Below are 19,090 nucleotides of genomic sequence, written 5' to 3'. Positions count from 1 at the left end.
TATAAAGCCTCTTAGCGTAAGGCCCTAAGCTGTAGCTTGTTAAGCTCTATGTAAATCCTTTCCGAAAATAGTTTTTTTACTTCGCATAGAATTCATTTTTGTCGGTTATATTTCGAAATAGATTTTTTACCATTCAAAAAAGCGGATGGAAGTAATACAAAGCGATAATTCTTTTTTTGTGTAACAATAGGTAACCCAGGTGGTTGAAAGGTCGTTTAACAGAGAATGATAAAGATCGAAGACATAAACGAAATTTTTGGGTATGTAAAATAATGAATACAACACATTTATTACACTTGGTCACGTTCGAATATATAATAAAAATAATTATTTTTCAATTTATTACTTATTTTATGTCTATTGTTTATCTTATATCATTACGAGACTAATGATTTTTTTATCTTTAATGCTACTCTTTGTATATAAAGTAGGTCACAGCTTGTTTTAGTATTGTGATAAACGAATATTTATATATCTGATTTGTTTAAATACTTTTTCGAATATTTATTTTTTTTTTAATTTTAGAAGTCTATTTTTGCATCTAAAGATCTAAAGAAGCTAACGATTCAAGCTTGTGTTTACTTTAAAAACCCTTATATAGTGAATATCAATGTTCAAATAGCACAAATTTCTACTTTAAGAGAAAAAATATAAACTTTCTATAATATTTAGAAAAAATTTAATATGGTAAATAATTGGAAAAAATATCAACAATTGCTTTCATCAAAGGTGTATCGTGGATTTGCGGCGCCCGAGGCTACTGTTTTTAGGAACTAAAACCCTTATTCTCCCGGTTACTAAGAGTCTATAGACCCCAAAAAGAATAATTTTAATAATAAAAAATATATAAATAAAAATAGTATTTTTAAATCAATTTTAATTTAAATATAATGCCGATACAATTTTTTTTTTTGTTGTTTTTATGTTGTTGTTAATAAAATAAATGAACATATAAATACACGTTTATATGTTCAATTATATGTTCATATAAATATATGAACATATATTTGAGTTTATTCGTTAGCTCTTACCAAATTTAATTTCAGAATATTTCACTGTTTGGGAAGGATATAACTTATATAGGATATAGGCTTATAGCCTAATTGTGCATATTGTAAGTAGCTACTGTGCTGTACTGTAATGTATACACACCGATAAAAATTTTAAAAAATTGCTGTTTTATTCATTAACATGATGTATTAACTGATCTTTTTCATTTACTATCTATTAAAAGGGTTTATTGCGCCCTTTTTAAGCGCTCTGGAAAATATGCCCCTCACTGTTTCTTTCTCATTGCTCTTAAAATTAACATATAATTTTCTACATAAGATGTAATTAATTGTTTAATTTTATATCATAAATTAAGATTTTAATGAATAGATTTATTATAGATCACGCAAATATTATTTATTTCTTGTTATATTAACTTTCTTTGTTCATAAATCTAAAATGATAACTTTATATATTCATTTTAATTCGAAATTTTCCCACATTCTACATAAAATAGCCAATTTTCAGCCTATAAAAATGCATAAATGTGTAAATTTATTAACATCGATATTAAATTGAGCAATTCCCATCTCATAATTGTATACATATTATTAGATAGGCCTATTTACTTTAAATGCAAATTATATTTATCAGATTTATGTCATTTGTGTTGCAATTAGTTTATTTTCAATTGATATTTATTTCTTAAATGAAGAATAAAAATTAACTAAGTTTTAAATTCATTTACATAAATAAATATGAATTAATAAGTCTATTTGAAGCATTGTCATAATTCGCCATCTTTTATTTTATATTACTCTAAACAAAATATGACTAAGATGTTTTGATTTAAAAAAGAAATCACTATCATAAAAAGCAAATTTACTGATATCATTTGGTCCTTTGTGAGTAGTAAATTTAGGCTATCTCAGTGGCGAATTAACACATCGGAAACCCTAAACTCTGTTAACTTCGGGCCTCTTAAACGTTCCATTTAATACTTAAAAAATAATAATAATAATATACAATGGAGTGTCTTAAGTTTAAACTCAAAACAAGCGCTTAGTTTGCTTATAAAATAATCCCTTTAGGTTATATACTAATTGAAAAGCATCGATGATAGTTATTAGTTATCGATTTCTGTTTATTCTAGCCAAAAACATTGAATGTAATTAGTTTAATTACATTTACATTTGTATAACTTTTCTTATACGATGTCAATAAGTTAAAAGCTTTTTAATTTGTCTACGTTTCCACATTTTACAAAACTAAAGAATTTTTTTGTTTTGTTACTTTATCTTGTTTATTCTTTCGTGTAAACTATGGCAATTTGTATGTTTAGTGTTATAGTTTGTTTTAATATATACTTATTGGATCGTACAGGTTTACTTCTTAACTTAAAACCGGTTAGAAAAATGTAATGTAAAACATTAACTAAGTTATACAATAATCGATTAGTTTTGAAGAAAATATTCAGATTGACTGGCCTAAATAAGGGAGGTAGCAATTAAATATAGTTAAAGATTATTAAAATGAGTGGAAATGAAGGCAATATCCAAACTGGATTGTATCGGTTGCGCGCTTGTGTTATGCACGTAACATTAGCAAGTAATGTTGATGTAATCTAATTCGTATAATTAAAGGCAACGAAACGCATCATTTCTCAATATGGGATGCGGTTGGGGTCAGATCAGGGTAGTTGTCATCAAAACATAGTCATCGATGCACATGCATCTCCATGTATCACAACATACGCAGGTTCAAGTGTCGACACAGACTTTATGGTCGTTTCACGATCCTAACCCAGGACAACTGCCGAACTGATTTCACGCCAGTCGCCATAGAGATTGCAGATGCAAGAGACGTTATCTGGAGAGATGGGTCGGTGGCCCGACCGACAGCTCCCAAGGGGGCCCAGGCCACCAGCTTCCGACTTGACTGGATTGCCTGAATGGCAACTCATCAAATCGTGATAGCTCTGTCCCAATAATATTGATTAGGAGTTCCCGGCCAGATGTGCCTTGACGTACTGTACCTGACCTTCGCACAACTTGTACCGTACAAGATTTGTCTTTGTTAGGTTACGGAGAAACTGTATTGACACAAGTCGGAAATATTCTCCAAGTTTTGTTTGATTTTTATCACAACATCTATACAACTGTCAGATTATGGAAATGTACAAAATAAAAAAGAAAAAGCTATTTGTATTGCGGTTTCTCATTGGTTGTAAAGGATGTTGGCGTAGAGGGTTTAAATAGGAGCATATTCCCAGAGCAAGCCGGCGGACGCTAGGGACTATTCCTCCCATTGATTCTTCATCCGGACTTTCTGTACACTTGATGAGAAATGTTGGCAAATGAAAATTATTTTCCTCTCTGAATATTCGACAGAAATTTAAATTAAATTCTCCTTTTTATTAATGTATTAACTGATAAACGTTTTAATTCTGTTCGTGCCGTTCGCTTTTATCGTCTTACTTAATTATCGTAAACATCTAAACGAAATTTTGAAATATATATTTAAATAATAAAAGATAAAAAGTAAAGACATTCAATTTTTATTTTCAATATGTTTTTCAACATTTTGCTACATCAAACTTCATCCCTTTCTGTGAAGTACGCAACACTTTCCACTTTCTAATATATTTCTAGACTTAACTGGAATCTTTGTCCGAGTAAGAACTAAAAATTAAATTTAAGACATAAAATTTCAATTAATCTACATGCTTATCCTTTACTATAAGCTTTTATTTTATAGATTTATAAATATATTATTTCTAAAATCTCAAAAATTGCTGCTTAATTACAAAAATAACTTCAGAAGTTTAATTTAAAAGCAGTTATATAAAACATTCCGTAAATTATTAATATTTTTTGAGTTATAAAATTCAATTTAGTTAATGAACTCGTGTCTATACTTTATATACGCTATTATTTGGTCTTTGCATTATTTGGCTTTAATGATATCAAGTAAAAAATCTTTTTTCTTGGTAAATTTCTAAAAATATAAAAGCAAAAATCCTTTAATTTTCCTGAAATTAATACATAAATTTATATGGTAAAGATTAAGTTAATATTTAGGCCCTAATATTAAAGGCTATATATAGGGTCAACATCGAAGGATGGTGAATAATGTTTAAGATTGATGATCTAAATAATTAATAAATTTAATATTAATCAAATTATTTATCAGCATTGTAGGCCTGTTTTAATCTTAATTTTTAAGATAAATTCGGATCAAAGGTAGTCTATGTTTATAGGATTTATCTTTCAATTATTAAAGAAAATGCTGTTTAAATATCTAAACATGACTATAGCATATTCATCAAAATTATAAATAAATGGATATTTAATTAAATATTTTCTATTTTTTATGTTTTTTAGTCTTAAATTTGTTTCAATTTTCTTACTCATTAAGGCATTTTTATTATTATTAAACAGATTAAAGTAGTAAGAGCAACAATAGAAACAGTGAATACGTTTTTAATTTTAAAAAAAGCACTTAATATTCTTTAGTAAAATTGATTTTTCGTAACTATGCCCATCCGTCTGTGAAAATTTATATTAAAAATAGTTTCTTTCGATTGTTGCACGTAAGACATCAACAGACTACAGATAAAAGTTAGATATTTAATGAAAACTTTCATTTTGAAGACATATACCGAAAGACACATCTACAGCAGGTTTATATACAATGGCAATGTAAAAATACGAGTACAAAAATTAAACACATATTTACAATAGATATAATCATAGTTTTTAAAATGAACAAATAAAACGGGGGAACATTAAATCTACAACTCGTCGGCGGATGTGGAAAAAACAAGAAGAGGAACACGTTGCAATAGATGAGTTATGTACAAGAAGAATCGCAGCACTTATTTGGAGGAAGTGACGATGGAGCCGCCATAGGACTGTCCGTTACAGGTGGGCAGAGCAAACGGATTCATGGTGGCAAAAGGTGATGACACGATACCTCCCATGCCTGAGGATAGAGAGAACCTGCTTACATAAAGGTGGGTACATCTATAATAATGTATACAATCTTTAATTTTAAATATTCTTGTAGCTATCTTAACTCTCTCTTACCGTTAAAAAGACCGGGAGAACCGGGTACGGGCATGTTACCTAAATTCGCTGGGCTCCCGTAACCACCATTCATGGCACCACTACCATAGGAACTACCATTTGTACTGTGAGGGGTGGAAGCATTTGAACCATAACCACGAGGGGATACGCTGTTACTCTGTGCTCTACCATAATCTACAAAACGAAAAAAATTTATGAAAAATGTAATAAATTACGATCATTATCTCATATTGAGGAAGTAAATAGCTTTGTAGAAAATTATTAATATTAAAGGTTCAGTTAACATTAACATAATCATTTATATTTAATGGTCCGAAAATTATATTACTAATGCATTTAATTAATTATATCTATTGGGAATTAAACATAATTAATTAATTAATTTTGTATAGTTCTAATTATATTAAATAAATATTTCATGTAATTTAATTTATAAGTTTATAAAGTTATATTAACTATATTCAACTAGTGAATAGGTGATTATTAAATGCATAAACTTGTGTATTAAAATGATCCGGATATTAGCTATTTTAACTTATATATATATTTACTAAGCTCTATTATTTTATTATTAATTAAATGATTCTTTTCGAGACGTTTATAATTAATTTTAATTACAGTTTAAGGGAAATAAGAATTTAAAATATCCAATTAATATCATGGCTAATATACGCTTTAATAAATTAAAACAAAATGTCGCTACAGTTTAATGTTTAAATCGTTCAAATATATAATTTTCTAAGAAATTAAATGTTCAGTAGTGTAATTTAAAATGCAAGCAACTTATTTCGCTGCTTCACCCTCCTTATTTTAGGCCTTATAAAGAAATTCATAGTACGTAGGCCTAAATAATGTAGTCAGTATTAAAGAGGGGCCAACAAAGCCGTTTGTCAGGTCCTCATATTATCGGGGAATCAAAAATACTTGTTACAAATTATTCATTTCATCGCCTTGCGTATTTAAAAAATCCTTTGTTTTTCTTAAATTTTTTAATAATTTTTTATGCTGTTTTTTTTTAAATATACTGGCGGCCTCAAAAAGGTAAAAGGCCTGAAATCATGTTCTATATTTATTAAAAGCTATAAAATATACACACTTCATATAGTGCTATTATTACTTAATAATTATTAGTGCGAATTGTTGCTGTTAGTCTAATGATTCTATAATTGGATACTCCCAATCTACATACATAATTATTATAAATTCGTTTCCAAAGATCGCATCGATGCCACTTAATCATGGCCTTTCAGTAATCAAGAGAGACCCGACCGGTTACATTTTCGAGGTCCCTAGTATATTAAAAATAACTTTAAAAATGTGTATTTTATGTTATAAATAATAAAATTTGACAAAAAGTAAAGGATTTTCTTCTTAAAAGAGTAGAAATGCATTGGAATGAGTAGTTTGTAACAAAGGATTTCGAAGCTTCCGTAAATGTAAGCACAGGCCAAATGGCCTCACTGATAGGGCCTGATCTTCAGTGTAATTATTAATTAATAATTATTAGTGCAAATTATTACAGTTAGAATAATGACACTAACTGGATACTCTCAATCTGCATACGTAATTATCACAAATTTGTTTCCAAAGATCGCTTCCAAGTCACTCTTTCTCGTTTAATACATCATTCTTTCGTTTTATATACACATAAACCATGATGCGACGAACAACATATCAGTTTTAGATTGGTTACACGTCTTAACCTATCGCATTCTTACGATATTAGGCTACTATAGAAAATGGTTAGGATGTATTGCAACAACTAGAATAGTCAGTAATGCAGCAATTTGCAATTATTTTAACCGGGAGCTACAAGTATATCATTTAAGCAAACGAAGCAAAATTGAAATTATTTAATTTACATATCTCATTTATTTTAAAAAAAAAAAAAAAACTTTATTCTTATTTATAATTTAATTTCAACTATTATAAGTAAATAAATTGAATTTAAAATTCATTTAATATATAAGCTTACATTTTATTATAGTCTACTGTATCTACTAATAAATCTGTTATATTAGTAGATATTTAAATATATAATTATTTTTATATGTCTAAAATATATTTTACATAATAAATTCGATAGAAAGAAAACTTAATATTGCACATATATAGGCTATACCTGTAATTATCACTATATAAGAAATACAATTGGAATTATTTTTTCTTAGCAATTCATCCGTTAAAAATCTTAGTCTTTTAAGATAAATAAGAAAAAATTCCGAAATATTAAAAGCTGAAGAAAGTCAGAAATCATCCTATTAATTTAAATAAATACGATATTCAAGTTACTGTAAATGTATACCAACCATGATATTTACCAGTTCCGTTCTCCTGCACGTTGACAGCAAGTTGACCTGTGTAAGCGTTAAACCCTGACATTGCCGTAGCATTGTTGAGGGCGGGTGACCTAGGTGCAGGCAACGCTAGTTGATTATTCCGAGGCATGCTGTATAGTGCTTCTGCTAAATCGGCTGCCCTTTTTAAAATTATTTCCTACAAGAAGATAAAGGTTTAACGCATTATCGTTAATTACATTTGTTTAAGTTTATTTCACACACCTTCGGTAATTTCTCGGGATCTCCCGGATGACGAGGAATAAGTTTCGCTAACCTTTGAAAACCGTAATCGATAGTTGGTTCGTTCAATGCTGAAAATAATTCTTAATATAAGACTTAAGATAATCGATAAAATTGATAAATGCTTTATAATTTTTATGAGGTGTTACTCACAGACATAAACAAACCTTCCTGGTGCTCCCTTACAGAACTGTTTTGATTTGTAAGACAGTGTCACTTCTACAACGCCAGGGATATGTCTCGGTGGTGTTTGCACCCTGATGGCATGCGACGTGATAAGCTGAGATCAAAATAAAATCACAAATAAGAAACAAATTTTTTAAATATGAAACATTAATTATCGCAGTCGTTAATCCGAAATTTTAATGCTCCAGACTAGATCTAATCTTCAGATGCATTAAAATTGGATAAACCTAATTTATATTTTATTTTAAATTCGCTTCAAAATACTCGAATTACTACGTTGTCATATATTAATACCGTTGAAATAAACTAGCGCATCGACGACATTAAGCATTTAATATAGAGAAGCTACTTAATATTGTTATTGATTTATAAATCCAATCAATTGAACTAAATTTTTTAAATAACTTTATATCATACAATATCTTATTTTCCATTGGTTTATAAACGAAACAATTTAATCCTTGCTTCAGGCCTAGTGATTTTAGGCTTTTATTATTACGACGTAAAACGTTTCGTATTACGTTTACAGCAGTTTCATAGTCGCCTACCAAATTAATTAACGAAAAATGAAAATTTTATGAGTTACGAAATAAACATGGCGCTAGTCTCAGTTCGCTCTACAGAAGAAAATTTAATATAATCCTGTATATAATTTCTATTTATACTCATAAAAATTTTATATACACATTACTTAGTATACTAAATGAAGTAAACTTTATTTAGTTAGATATTATTAAACATAGATAAGTGTACTAAGCCTACCGACATTTAGAAATTTCGGCTGAAGCAGTAAATCTTTGTGAAAATCATTACTTATAAATGTATTTCTCGATAAATGAAATTCCTGGAATACGTGAGTGTGAAATCCGTTTTAATGCATCAGCATGAGGCGTTGATATAGGATAGGATCTTCTCGAAGAAGTACAACGATCAAAAACAGTCTTACCTCACTCCACACCAACATTGTTCCGAAAACAACTTGTAATCCGTCAAAGAAATTGTCTCCGATGATGATGACTGTCGATCCTCCGCTCGTCCATCCTTCACTGGGACTAATGGCTTTGATGCACGGCGTAGCTGCAAAATGAACTAACAGACTTGATACAGCTACGTGTATGCAAAGCCACATTGCGTGGCTTCTATATTCAATCATCACTCGCGAAAATTAATAACAATTAACTTATAACATAAAATTGATGCAAGCAGATGGAGAGAACAGAAACATTGCTATGTCCCATGAGTATAGACAGTCAATCCGGTAATTTGATGGGAGTTAGGCCTAACATGGCAACCGGAGGGTTTTTTAACATTAATTCCTATGGGACTAAGACCCACGCACGAGCACATGATGAGTCACAGATATGATACATCCAGTCACCATATGTCGTTCTGTTACCTCCTATCTGCCTTAACTCTTTACAATATTTGGTTAACAATCCCAAGAGATGGGGCCTAATGTCTATTTTACTAAAAGGCCCTTTAGTTTTCCTATTTGTACTTTAATTTTTATCAAATACTGAATTCAAATGTTTTTAAATCGTTCACGTAATCAAGTTGAAAATTTCACCGTAAACTCGTCATTTGTAATTAGTTAAAAAAGACTTAAAAAGAACTATTTTAACAATTTTTCTCTTGAATATTTAGCTTTTTTAAGCTAATTGAACTGTTGTCTCATTTTTAATCAATCTAAATCAAAAATTCTTCAAAATAATTAAGCATTTAGTAGGCCTACACAAATAATTAAGGTCTAGTAAGCATATTAAAGGTAGAAAGTTTAAGTAATTAAAATTTTCGACTTTACTTGGTAAATATTCGAGTAAATATATTAAAAACTTTTGTGCAATCATAAAATTTATATTTTAAATTTTTTATGACAATTTAAAAATGATAAAATATTCTAATGTTTATATACTTTGAGGTAAGACAATAGTTATAGAGTTAGAATGTAAGTCATTTTTATTTTCACCAAAATTTTATGTAACATCTACGGAAAATACGAAAATATTTTATGGGATTTTTGTTTTAATTTAAGTAAAAAAGAGTAAAAAAGATTTAATTCTAAGGAAAATGTTTTTAAAAAGATCCAAGTGCTTTAATTCAACGAAATAAACACAATTAAATACAAAAGGTAGGAAATCGTGGAAAATAAATCCAATAGATTTACTCTATCTGTGCCTAACACCGGAAAAAGAAGATATTCGAGGTACTGTACTTTTGCCTTTCTAATAAATCTGCAACAACCAAATCCCGCGACATACTTCTAGTCCATCGCCAAAACGTTTCTCTGGGAAATTTGAGTTTTTCTACCCCCAAGTGGATGGCACACAGGAGAGATAACTTTCCAACGACTTCTCCAAACTTCTCCTGTCAATCTGCAGCAGACTGATTTTTTCCTTCTGCCTCCCAACTTTTGCCGTTATCGATTGCCCGGGCGAATCCCCGGCGATGCTCTTGGGACAAGGTACAGTCCAACGTTATTGTGCCAGGAATTAGCACGACTGCCCGTTACTTCAGACGGACTGCACAAGACGTCAGGTCAATAAGAGTGATTGAATGTCCGAGGGGCAGTGCAAAGACGCAGACGATTCGATTAATCAAAGCCTCTCCTCCCCTTCCCTTCTATCGAGTCCGAATGCCAAGCCCCAGGCTATCTCCCTGCGAACAGGTTGTGCAGAAATGAAAGTCCAGAAGACCTCATTCCCCAGGTGACATGGGCCTGGAATTTACCATAACTTTTTTCCATTTTCAAAAGTTTCGTCTCTGACGTTCAATTTGAAACCTTTTCAACTTTTAGAATGGACGTTCCAGATTAAAATTCCTTTAAAGTTTGATAGACAAAATTTTATTCCGCTCGTAAATGGTATCGTTTAAATGTAACGTATTAAAAAATCTTTTCCTTTCTTACACTTTCCAATCAATAATTTAATTGTGTAAATACGTCATCTTTATTAATATTTTTATTTCTAAATTTTATAAATTATTCTAACCGATTTAAATGTTTAAAAATGAAAAAATGGTGCGGCTTATCTATTGCATTCTTCATACTCCTCTTCAATTTATAGTCAAAATTTAACCTTAAACTTCGAAGTTTAGTGTACTGTATTGAAAAAATATTTAGGTTTTTTAGAGAATTTTAACCTTAAGTTAAAATTGTAATGGATGGACAGGAAATAGCTTAAGAACTATCGTGTATATTGTCTGCGTGACTAATTTATGTACGAAATCTTCCAATCGTTACGTTTATTAATACATTAAACAACGTTTAAGTTTTTAGAAATGTTTAAACTCTCAAATAATTTAGAATTATGAGAAAATAGTCTAATTTTAAATTATCCAGAATTAAACTGTGTATACAATCAAGATTTCTCATAATTTCATTACTTTAAAATACTAACAATTATTTTTCAGTTTATTATAGAAATTCCTTCTCTTCTCTCCTTACAATAAATTATTTTATATGAACCAGTGCTTAAGAAAACTTTAAAGAAAAAGAACTAAATAAATATTTAGTTTACGATTCAATTCTACTCAAATAATTTGTAGAAAATTTCTAAAGTATATTTTAAATTGAAAACAAACTTAACACTGTTATGTATCATAACTTTTCTCCTATATATTAGCGCGTAATTATGTACGATATATTAAAAATAACTTAGGATATAATTTCGTATATTTGGATTGTCTGAAATCAATAAATGAATAGGTAAACTTAGGCTATTTACCTTCAGTAGGATCTAATCTTTTAGCTCTTCTTCCGTGTTTGGAGTTGTTGTGCACAAACATGTTGTCCGAAACAGCAAGCAAGGGTCCATCCACACTTACTTGAGTCGATATGATTACCTGAAGATTAAGAGATAAACATGTTATTTTTCTTTATAGAATCACATTAATGCCCTAGATCTGAAGGGACTTACGGACTATAATGATATAGACAAGTCTACAGAAGAGCATTATTTATTAAATTATATAAGATTTTATACTATCAAAAATTGTTTTGAGTATTTTAAATTACTTAAAACATTTTTAAAAATGTCTTTTAATAGAATAAAACAAATTATTATATTTATTATGATTTAAATATGTACTGTACTGTACGCTCTGTACGCTTGTCTGTGCGTATGTATATAAGTATATAATTGCCTATAACTTCAATATTTATTTATATTTTTATGACATTTATAAGATTAAAGATCTGTTTTCAGGTTTTAATCAAAGGGAAATTTTAAGGTAGTTTTTTTGAATTAAATTTTAAAATGTTAAGTAAAACCTTTCGCTAATTAAAACTTTATGAAATGTTTACTGCAGTTTTCTTTTATTGTTAAAAAAAAATCATTAAAAAAGTAGAAAAAGGTAAAAGTTTAAAATGTTTTAAATAGGTTGGAGACGGAGTGATATGTTAGAGAAAAGAAGCGATTATGGGTTGTACAAGAAACAAATGATATTAGTGGCCGGAAAGAAGCGGATAGACAATTGGTACAACATATGGCAAGAATAGTAGGAGGTAACTCCGATATATGTCAAGTCGTGCGCTGATTGGTCAAGCTATCAGCAACCTTGTACAGTGACTTCTAAGATGGATGACATTGGAGTCCGCTATCCCTTGCGGGCTGTAAAGTCCAGCAGATAAAAGTAGTGTTGTGGCTAATGGCAGGCACCGAGATATTTGTCTGGCTTTCCCCAAGGGTGTTCTGGCAATGACACACCGCCGACTACAACCGTTCTTATTGGTCCGATTCGAATCACGTGACTCGGATAAGTATCTGATGTGTGACTGCCGGGAATATTTTGCTCTACAAAATCGATGCTTTCTTTGCAATTCTCTTTCTTTGCGGATTAACTATGATTGACAATAAGCGAATATCATTTAACCATTACCGATCTTTGTCATTTTTACGACCCTTCCACGTGACAACACCTATTTAATTCATCAAAATTCATTTGTTACTTTCGTATTTTAACCTTTAATGGCTAATTTACCACTTAATAATCGAAATGAATAAATTAACTACCGAATTATTTTATTACTTTACAAGAGATTTAGTTATAAAGAAGATAAAAAGAATAGTAAAAAAATTTATTTTTAAATGGAACTTTAAAAGGATTATTAAAGAATTTATAGAATATGAATCGTTTTTTAGGCAATAAAATTAAAAATTTATTAGTTTTAGGTAAAAATATACAACATTAGATGTATTTAAAGCTTAAAACATACATAAAAATTATTCCAGATTTATTGAAACAAAATAAATTTATAACAATTGAATACATCAAATTTTTTCAAAATCGAAAATATTTATGCTACTAAAACAACATTGTTAAAATGATGTTTACATTCGTTCATGTCATCTTTTCAAAATTTAATGCAGTCCAAGACTCGAGAGAAGTGAAACGGGCCCTAATCGGTAGGCCCATCTCAGTGGCCCTAAATGCGAGGCATTATATCTTCCCAAAAAGTATTAAATAAATAAATATTTTAAAAAATAATTTAAAAAGAAACTTCCTATCGTATTTGTTTACATAAAAGGTTAAGGGTAGGCTATCCTATGTCCAGACCAAATGCCAAGTTCCTAGCATTCCTGTACAAGTAGATTTTTATTTTCTATATTAAATGGTTGCTGAAATAATTAATATATTTAAATAATATAAAATGTTAATTATAATTTATATTATTAAGCACAATGGAGAGATATAATATTTTCTTCGCAGATAAATAATGAGAAATTAGATACTAATAAAATAGCCTAAAATATAAACCGAAGAGACATTTTATACACTAATTTTTAACGATATTAATCTAAATTTAAATATATACACATATATATTATTTAGATAATAAAAACATAAATTAAACTACATAAAATGAGATTTTTGTAAAATTTCCTACAATAAAAATCCTCTTTCCACCCCGATTAAAATCGATTGTCAACTATTTATTCTTCAGAGAATCACTTAGGAGCCACAAGGGAGATACATCAAGGGAAAACAAAGCATTTGTATGCTGATGTAAAGGTGCGGTTTTTACTTCTCGACGCTCGATATTCGTGTAGTAGCGCAAGTGGGCCCTTCAAATCAAACACTTTATTACTGATTCCAACCTTGTTCCCTTGAGATTTACAGCGCTAAGAGTAGAGTAGTAGAAGGTGATCTTTAACATCTTTCTAACATGGCGACAGGAGAGAGAGAGAAAGAGAGACAGAGAGAACTTCTATTGTTGTACTTGCCCTAAAGCATCTTTGTCCTCCAATTACGAAAGATTTCAACTAAAAACAGTCTTTTTCTTCGACGAAAAAAGAGATTACTCCAACTCTTGACTGATTTCACGGATTACTGGACGACAACTGTATTGTCGTTCAAAGATCTCTTTATTAATCGATTTTGGTCTTTTCCCCCTGTCCCTCTTCTTAAACTCTGCCCGTTCCTTAATTTAATTTCTTCTAACTCGCAATTAAATATATTTTAGCTAGATCATTACAGTTTGTGAACTTTTTACATCTTTGATTTTCAATCTAACGATTATAGATTTACATAAATTTTTATTTATTATTAGTTCTTTCATTATAAGTGAGAGTAGGTCAGGCTTTAATCCCGCTTAAAATTATATTTCTGAATGATATTTTAACATTCAAATAGCTGTAAAATGTCTGAATAATTAAATATTTAATGGGATATTCAAGTAAATAGATATTTTTCTTATTAAATCGACCAAAAACTATCATTAAGAAAACATTTAACACACAAAATGCGTTAAAAATTAATAATAAAACTCAATAAAAATGAAGTTAACGGGAACGATTTAAAATTATTTTTTTTTAAGAAACTTTCTCCAATTATAAAATTATACGTTGAAGAAATTTAAAACGGAATCTTTTACTGGAAGAATTAAAAATTATATTTATTTAATAACTCATTTGCTATTAAATAAACATAATTTCTACTGTTTAGATTAAATTACCTCATCTTTTTATTGCTCTAAGCCTTTAAATTACCTCAGAAAAATAAGGTATCGAAAATACTTTAATATTTAAGTAATACAGGTTTTAATTATGGGATAAAATAAAGTTTTAGTAATTTTTATACAGCACTTAAATGAAAATTTAAAAAATTTTCGTTTAATGTTCATTTATATTGTAACATATTTTATATCATTGATATAAAGCATCATTCTGTATAAATCTACATTTTATATAACTATTATACATAGTATTCTATACTGTACAGTTGTAAACTATTCACACTTTTATATAAGATAGCAAATATAAATATTTTGGTTTTATTAAATTTTATGAAGCTTATCAAATGTACAATTAAAAATTATATATATTATCGTACAGAATACAGAGTTACTTGAGATCTGTAAAAATTGATCGTCTAGAATATTATCGGTAATCTTAAAAAGTAATTTTATATGCAAATTATATAAAATACGATTTAAATCTTCAAATCAATTTAATGTTTAGAATATCAAATTATCAACACTCAATCCTATTTTAACTGGAATAAAATAAAAATTTACCTGAAATCTTCTCATATCTCTAGGATTTCCAGCATTTTTCAAGCAATTTTGGTTGCATTTCAAGAAAAATTTTAAGAAAAACCTATAAAATATATTTATTATTTGTATTTTATAATGTTAAATAGCTTTAAATTTCATAAAAATTATTCAAAACATGATACTTAAGCATAATATAGGGCTATATTTTAAACCATAAGACGTTGGGTAACCAAATTTTTTTGTGTAACGATTAAAATAGATATTACAGATTCATTTTAAGGTCTTCAAATATCTAAATTAACTTGAATATGATTTTATTATTACATTTAAAATTTTACGATAGAAACTCTCCCTTGCATCTTTCCTAAGTTAAGCCTTCTACATCATAAAACATCGTGATTTTAAGGATTATATTGATACAATTAAAAATTTATCTAAATTTGCATTTCGTAGAATTAAAAAGTCTTTATTTTTTATTAAAATTATTATTAAAATCCCTTGAATTTAATATGGAAAAATAAAAAACAAATCTACAAAATCTAGTTGTAATTGAACTTTATACACGTTACAATTTTTAATTGAAATATAGAAAAAATAAATAAATAAACAATTTACACTTGTTTACGCCTCAAAGTGTAAACAAAACTGTATAAAATGTAAAATTATACTTTATATGCTTTGTTTTTATATAAATTATAAACTTTTTGTTCATATTTCATGAAATGTAAACAAAAAGTTGAGTTTAAATTAGATTTTTGTTTTGTAGTTTAACACTTAAAGAGAAAATTTTCGCGTAAAAGCAGATAAAAATTAATAAAATTCTTATAAAATCAAAGTGTAAAGTTATATTTTAGTAAATTAAAACCTTTTTTTGAAACAGTTACGAAGAGAAGAGCAAATAAATTTTCAAAATGCAAAAGAAAAATCGACTCTAAATAATTAAATTAACGAAGAATAGATCTAAAATTTTATTTATTTAAATCTAAAGTTAATATTTGTTTATTTACAGAATCGAAAATCAAATAAAATAAAAAAAATTCGAGGCAATTTGAGTAAGAGTCGTGAATTTGATCAATTATAATATATTGCTAGGAAATAGCAATAATGTTTCAGAGTGGCTAACACGAAACATAAACTTAATCCAGAAGTCAATTATTCATATATCTGTCCAATTAACCCATATTTACTAGGCTTATAATAATGGACTTAACATAATTTACATCTAAACCGAGACTCGTACGTAAGACAAATTAAATAAAGGAAAAAAATTCGAACAATTGCAGCGATGACGCCATCGACTATGCCGCGTTATTGTAGACAAAGGAAAACACTCTAGGCCCTCCTATCTTGGTCTTCTTCATAAATTTTGCATCTTGTACCCACTCATGGTTCCCTGGGAAAGAGCAAACGGCAGTTCCACTTAAATAATGGATGGATGCTAAAACCTAGAGTGCATATTCATTTCCCGGTGTTTCTCTCTAGCTTTCAATAGGGGACGAAGGATCCCCCGGGTCCCGTCAAACGTCAACGCTAAGGGGCGAATGTCACGTGACACAGCCGGAGTTTATATCTTGTGTTATCAAGCAAAGACTGGTATAAATATCAATTTGAGAAGACACTTTTGTATATGGTGACAAATAAGCAGAGAGCGCATTCGCTATATTTAATGGAATATTGTTTGATTCCTGTAAATAAACTTTGCCCCACTTTTTTTCTTCCAAAATTAAAACTGTCTTCTTAATGATCTTAATGGAAACAAGTAAAACGTCAGAATGATCGATCATTCCGTAGGCGATGAGTCTAATAAGTTGATGTTGGTCAATCTCGCTTCCTGCATCAACAACATTATTATAATTCTTGTTTAAAAGCATCTTAAATTTAAAAAAAAAAACTTGTTACGCAAGACTTTTCTCCGTAGATTATATAAATATTTCATATTTAGACTCGTCAAAGGGTGTAATCCATAACCTAACTATGACTTTAACTCGATCTAAAATTGTAAGTAATTACAGTGATTCGGAGTTGGCCTAAAATAAACTTTGCTAGAAGTAACTTACATAAATTGAAATTTCTTCTTAGAAAATATTCTTGTGACTTATATTAATTAAAATATGGATTCATCAGAAACTTGTATAGTTTAGGCAACACGTTGGTAGGCCTATTTTTTTCTTTGCTGTTTTTTTACAAAATCGTTTCGAATAAAATCCCACTTGAACTTGGCCCAATCCCGGCTATATTTTGTAATTTTCCACATGGATAAGAGCGAGATAGGTTGTGTTTAGATAAAAGTAAATACTTTTTTTTTTCCTTTCTTACGTCACCCATCACCGGGCGGGCGAATGATGTTCCTTAAAAATAAAGGACCGTATCCTTTGCCTAAGAATCCAGAAACTACTCTCTCTAGTGGACGATGGTCCTATTTTGTTCTACGGATATACAACAATAATATAAGATAGCGAAAAAGCGAGAAATGATGATCCAAACCTCCCAATGATGATGGAGTCTAAACTATTGATGATATCAATCTTCTATAACGTATATTTCAAGAAAAATATCTTAAGTTGCTATCTAACTATTTAAATTATAAATAAAACTGAGTTTTGTAGATAAATATGCAGTTTTTTTTTACGATTTGGAGTCGTTTCTAATCTTCACTTCCCATCAACCTAGAGTAAATATCGTAAGAGGGACGTTCATCAAAGAGTCTCTGCCGACACATTTTCCGTTAATTTCTCTTCTACCGAATGTGAAATTAAATGTCATCTTTGTTACAGAGTGGGAATCAAATTAGGGAAAATTTTATTACATCTTGTGACGGCATCTATTGATCAAAAAGAGATCGTTTGTTTCAATCGTGTTACCGCTTTTAAACTTTCTTTTTAAACCCCTTCATCCATTTCCGAATTGAAAAACTTCATATTTCCTTTACAGATTAATAATTTAAATTATTAAAATTACTTTTAATTAATAATTTTTTTTCATATTTCTTAATTAAAAATAATTAAATGCGTTCAATGAGCATAAATACGTGAAACTTGAAGGAGTTTAACACAAAAATTCTCTAGTTGTGCTTAAATTATTCTGTAGTTAAATGTAATTAAATTTAAATTGTAAAATTGAAATTAAAAAGTCATTAAAATTAAATCAAAATTCGATTTAAATCTAGACAAATGAAGAAATAAAATTCAACAAAATACTTTATAACTTAATTAATTTAAGGAATTTTCTTAGACATTACGTATATTTATGGATAAATAGGAGAGAAATTGGCGATTTCAATCAGAATTTTTCTCAAATCCCTTTTGAATCGAGATCAAAGAGGAGAAACAATCAAAGTAAAGCGCTACGTCCAGTCGGAGCGAGTCTGATCCACTCAATGGTAGTGACCCCCTGGGCAGTGGCCTGAGTAAGTCCCACAAGACTGTTTTGTGTATCAAGCACTTCAAAAGTCTCTGCCGTAGGTAACCTACGTGAGGGGGAAGGAGAAAGTCCCTTGCGAGTCGACAGGTAAATCCTCAAATCTGTTTTAAGAGGTCTCGATGGAATTACTCGCTAGGACAAGCTTACATGTTAGGGTTAGAAATCGAGTTTCTCAAAATCTGTTTGGAAAGGATTTGATTTGTTTTCTGTCACGGAATTGAGTGTGACGGAAATAATATTTATTTTCACCACAATGCTTTTCTTCCCATCTGCTTTTTTAATATTCCTTCTCCGATTTGTACTCGACCTACTCGAAACTTCTTAAATGTTTTCTC

General features: G+C 29.2%; 1 protein-coding gene across 1 annotated transcript; it reads right to left on the bottom strand.

The window, feature by feature from the left end:
- Nucleotides 1-4,605: 4,605 nt before the first annotated feature.
- Nucleotides 4,606-15,439, bottom strand: LOC136983121 (transcription factor collier-like). The gene is made up of 8 exons (XM_067279758.1): nucleotides 15,357-15,439; nucleotides 11,566-11,683; nucleotides 8,790-8,932; nucleotides 7,811-7,937; nucleotides 7,640-7,728; nucleotides 7,400-7,574; nucleotides 5,079-5,252; nucleotides 4,606-4,974 (listed from the first exon to the last, which is right to left on the bottom strand). The coding sequence occupies exons 1-8, from the start codon at nucleotides 15,369-15,371 to the stop codon at nucleotides 4,868-4,870; spliced, it is 948 nt and encodes a 315-aa protein (XP_067135859.1). The 5' UTR covers nucleotides 15,372-15,439; the 3' UTR covers nucleotides 4,606-4,867.
- Nucleotides 15,440-19,090: the final 3,651 nt, after the last annotated feature.

Source organism: Centruroides vittatus, unplaced genomic scaffold (assembly GCF_030686945.1).
Source record: "Centruroides vittatus isolate TY-2023 unplaced genomic scaffold, ASM3068694v2 contig_876, whole genome shotgun sequence".
In the NCBI taxonomy this organism is placed as follows: domain Eukaryota; kingdom Metazoa; phylum Arthropoda; class Arachnida; order Scorpiones; family Buthidae; genus Centruroides; species Centruroides vittatus.
Note: the sequence above shows the minus strand (reverse complement) of the source record. Positions and strands in the feature narration are given on the sequence as shown.

Bases quoted from the DNA above. Each gene is read 5' to 3' on its own strand.
- LOC136983121 (XM_067279758.1), bottom strand. The intron at 8,933-11,565 runs GTAAATAGCCTA...CAAGTCTGTTAG, and splicing joins AAGATTAGATCCTACTGAAG to TTCATTTTGCAGCTACGCCG. The intron at 4,975-5,078 runs GTAAGAGAGAGT...CTCTATCCTCAG, and splicing joins TTCTCCCGGTCTTTTTAACG to GCATGGGAGGTATCGTGTCA.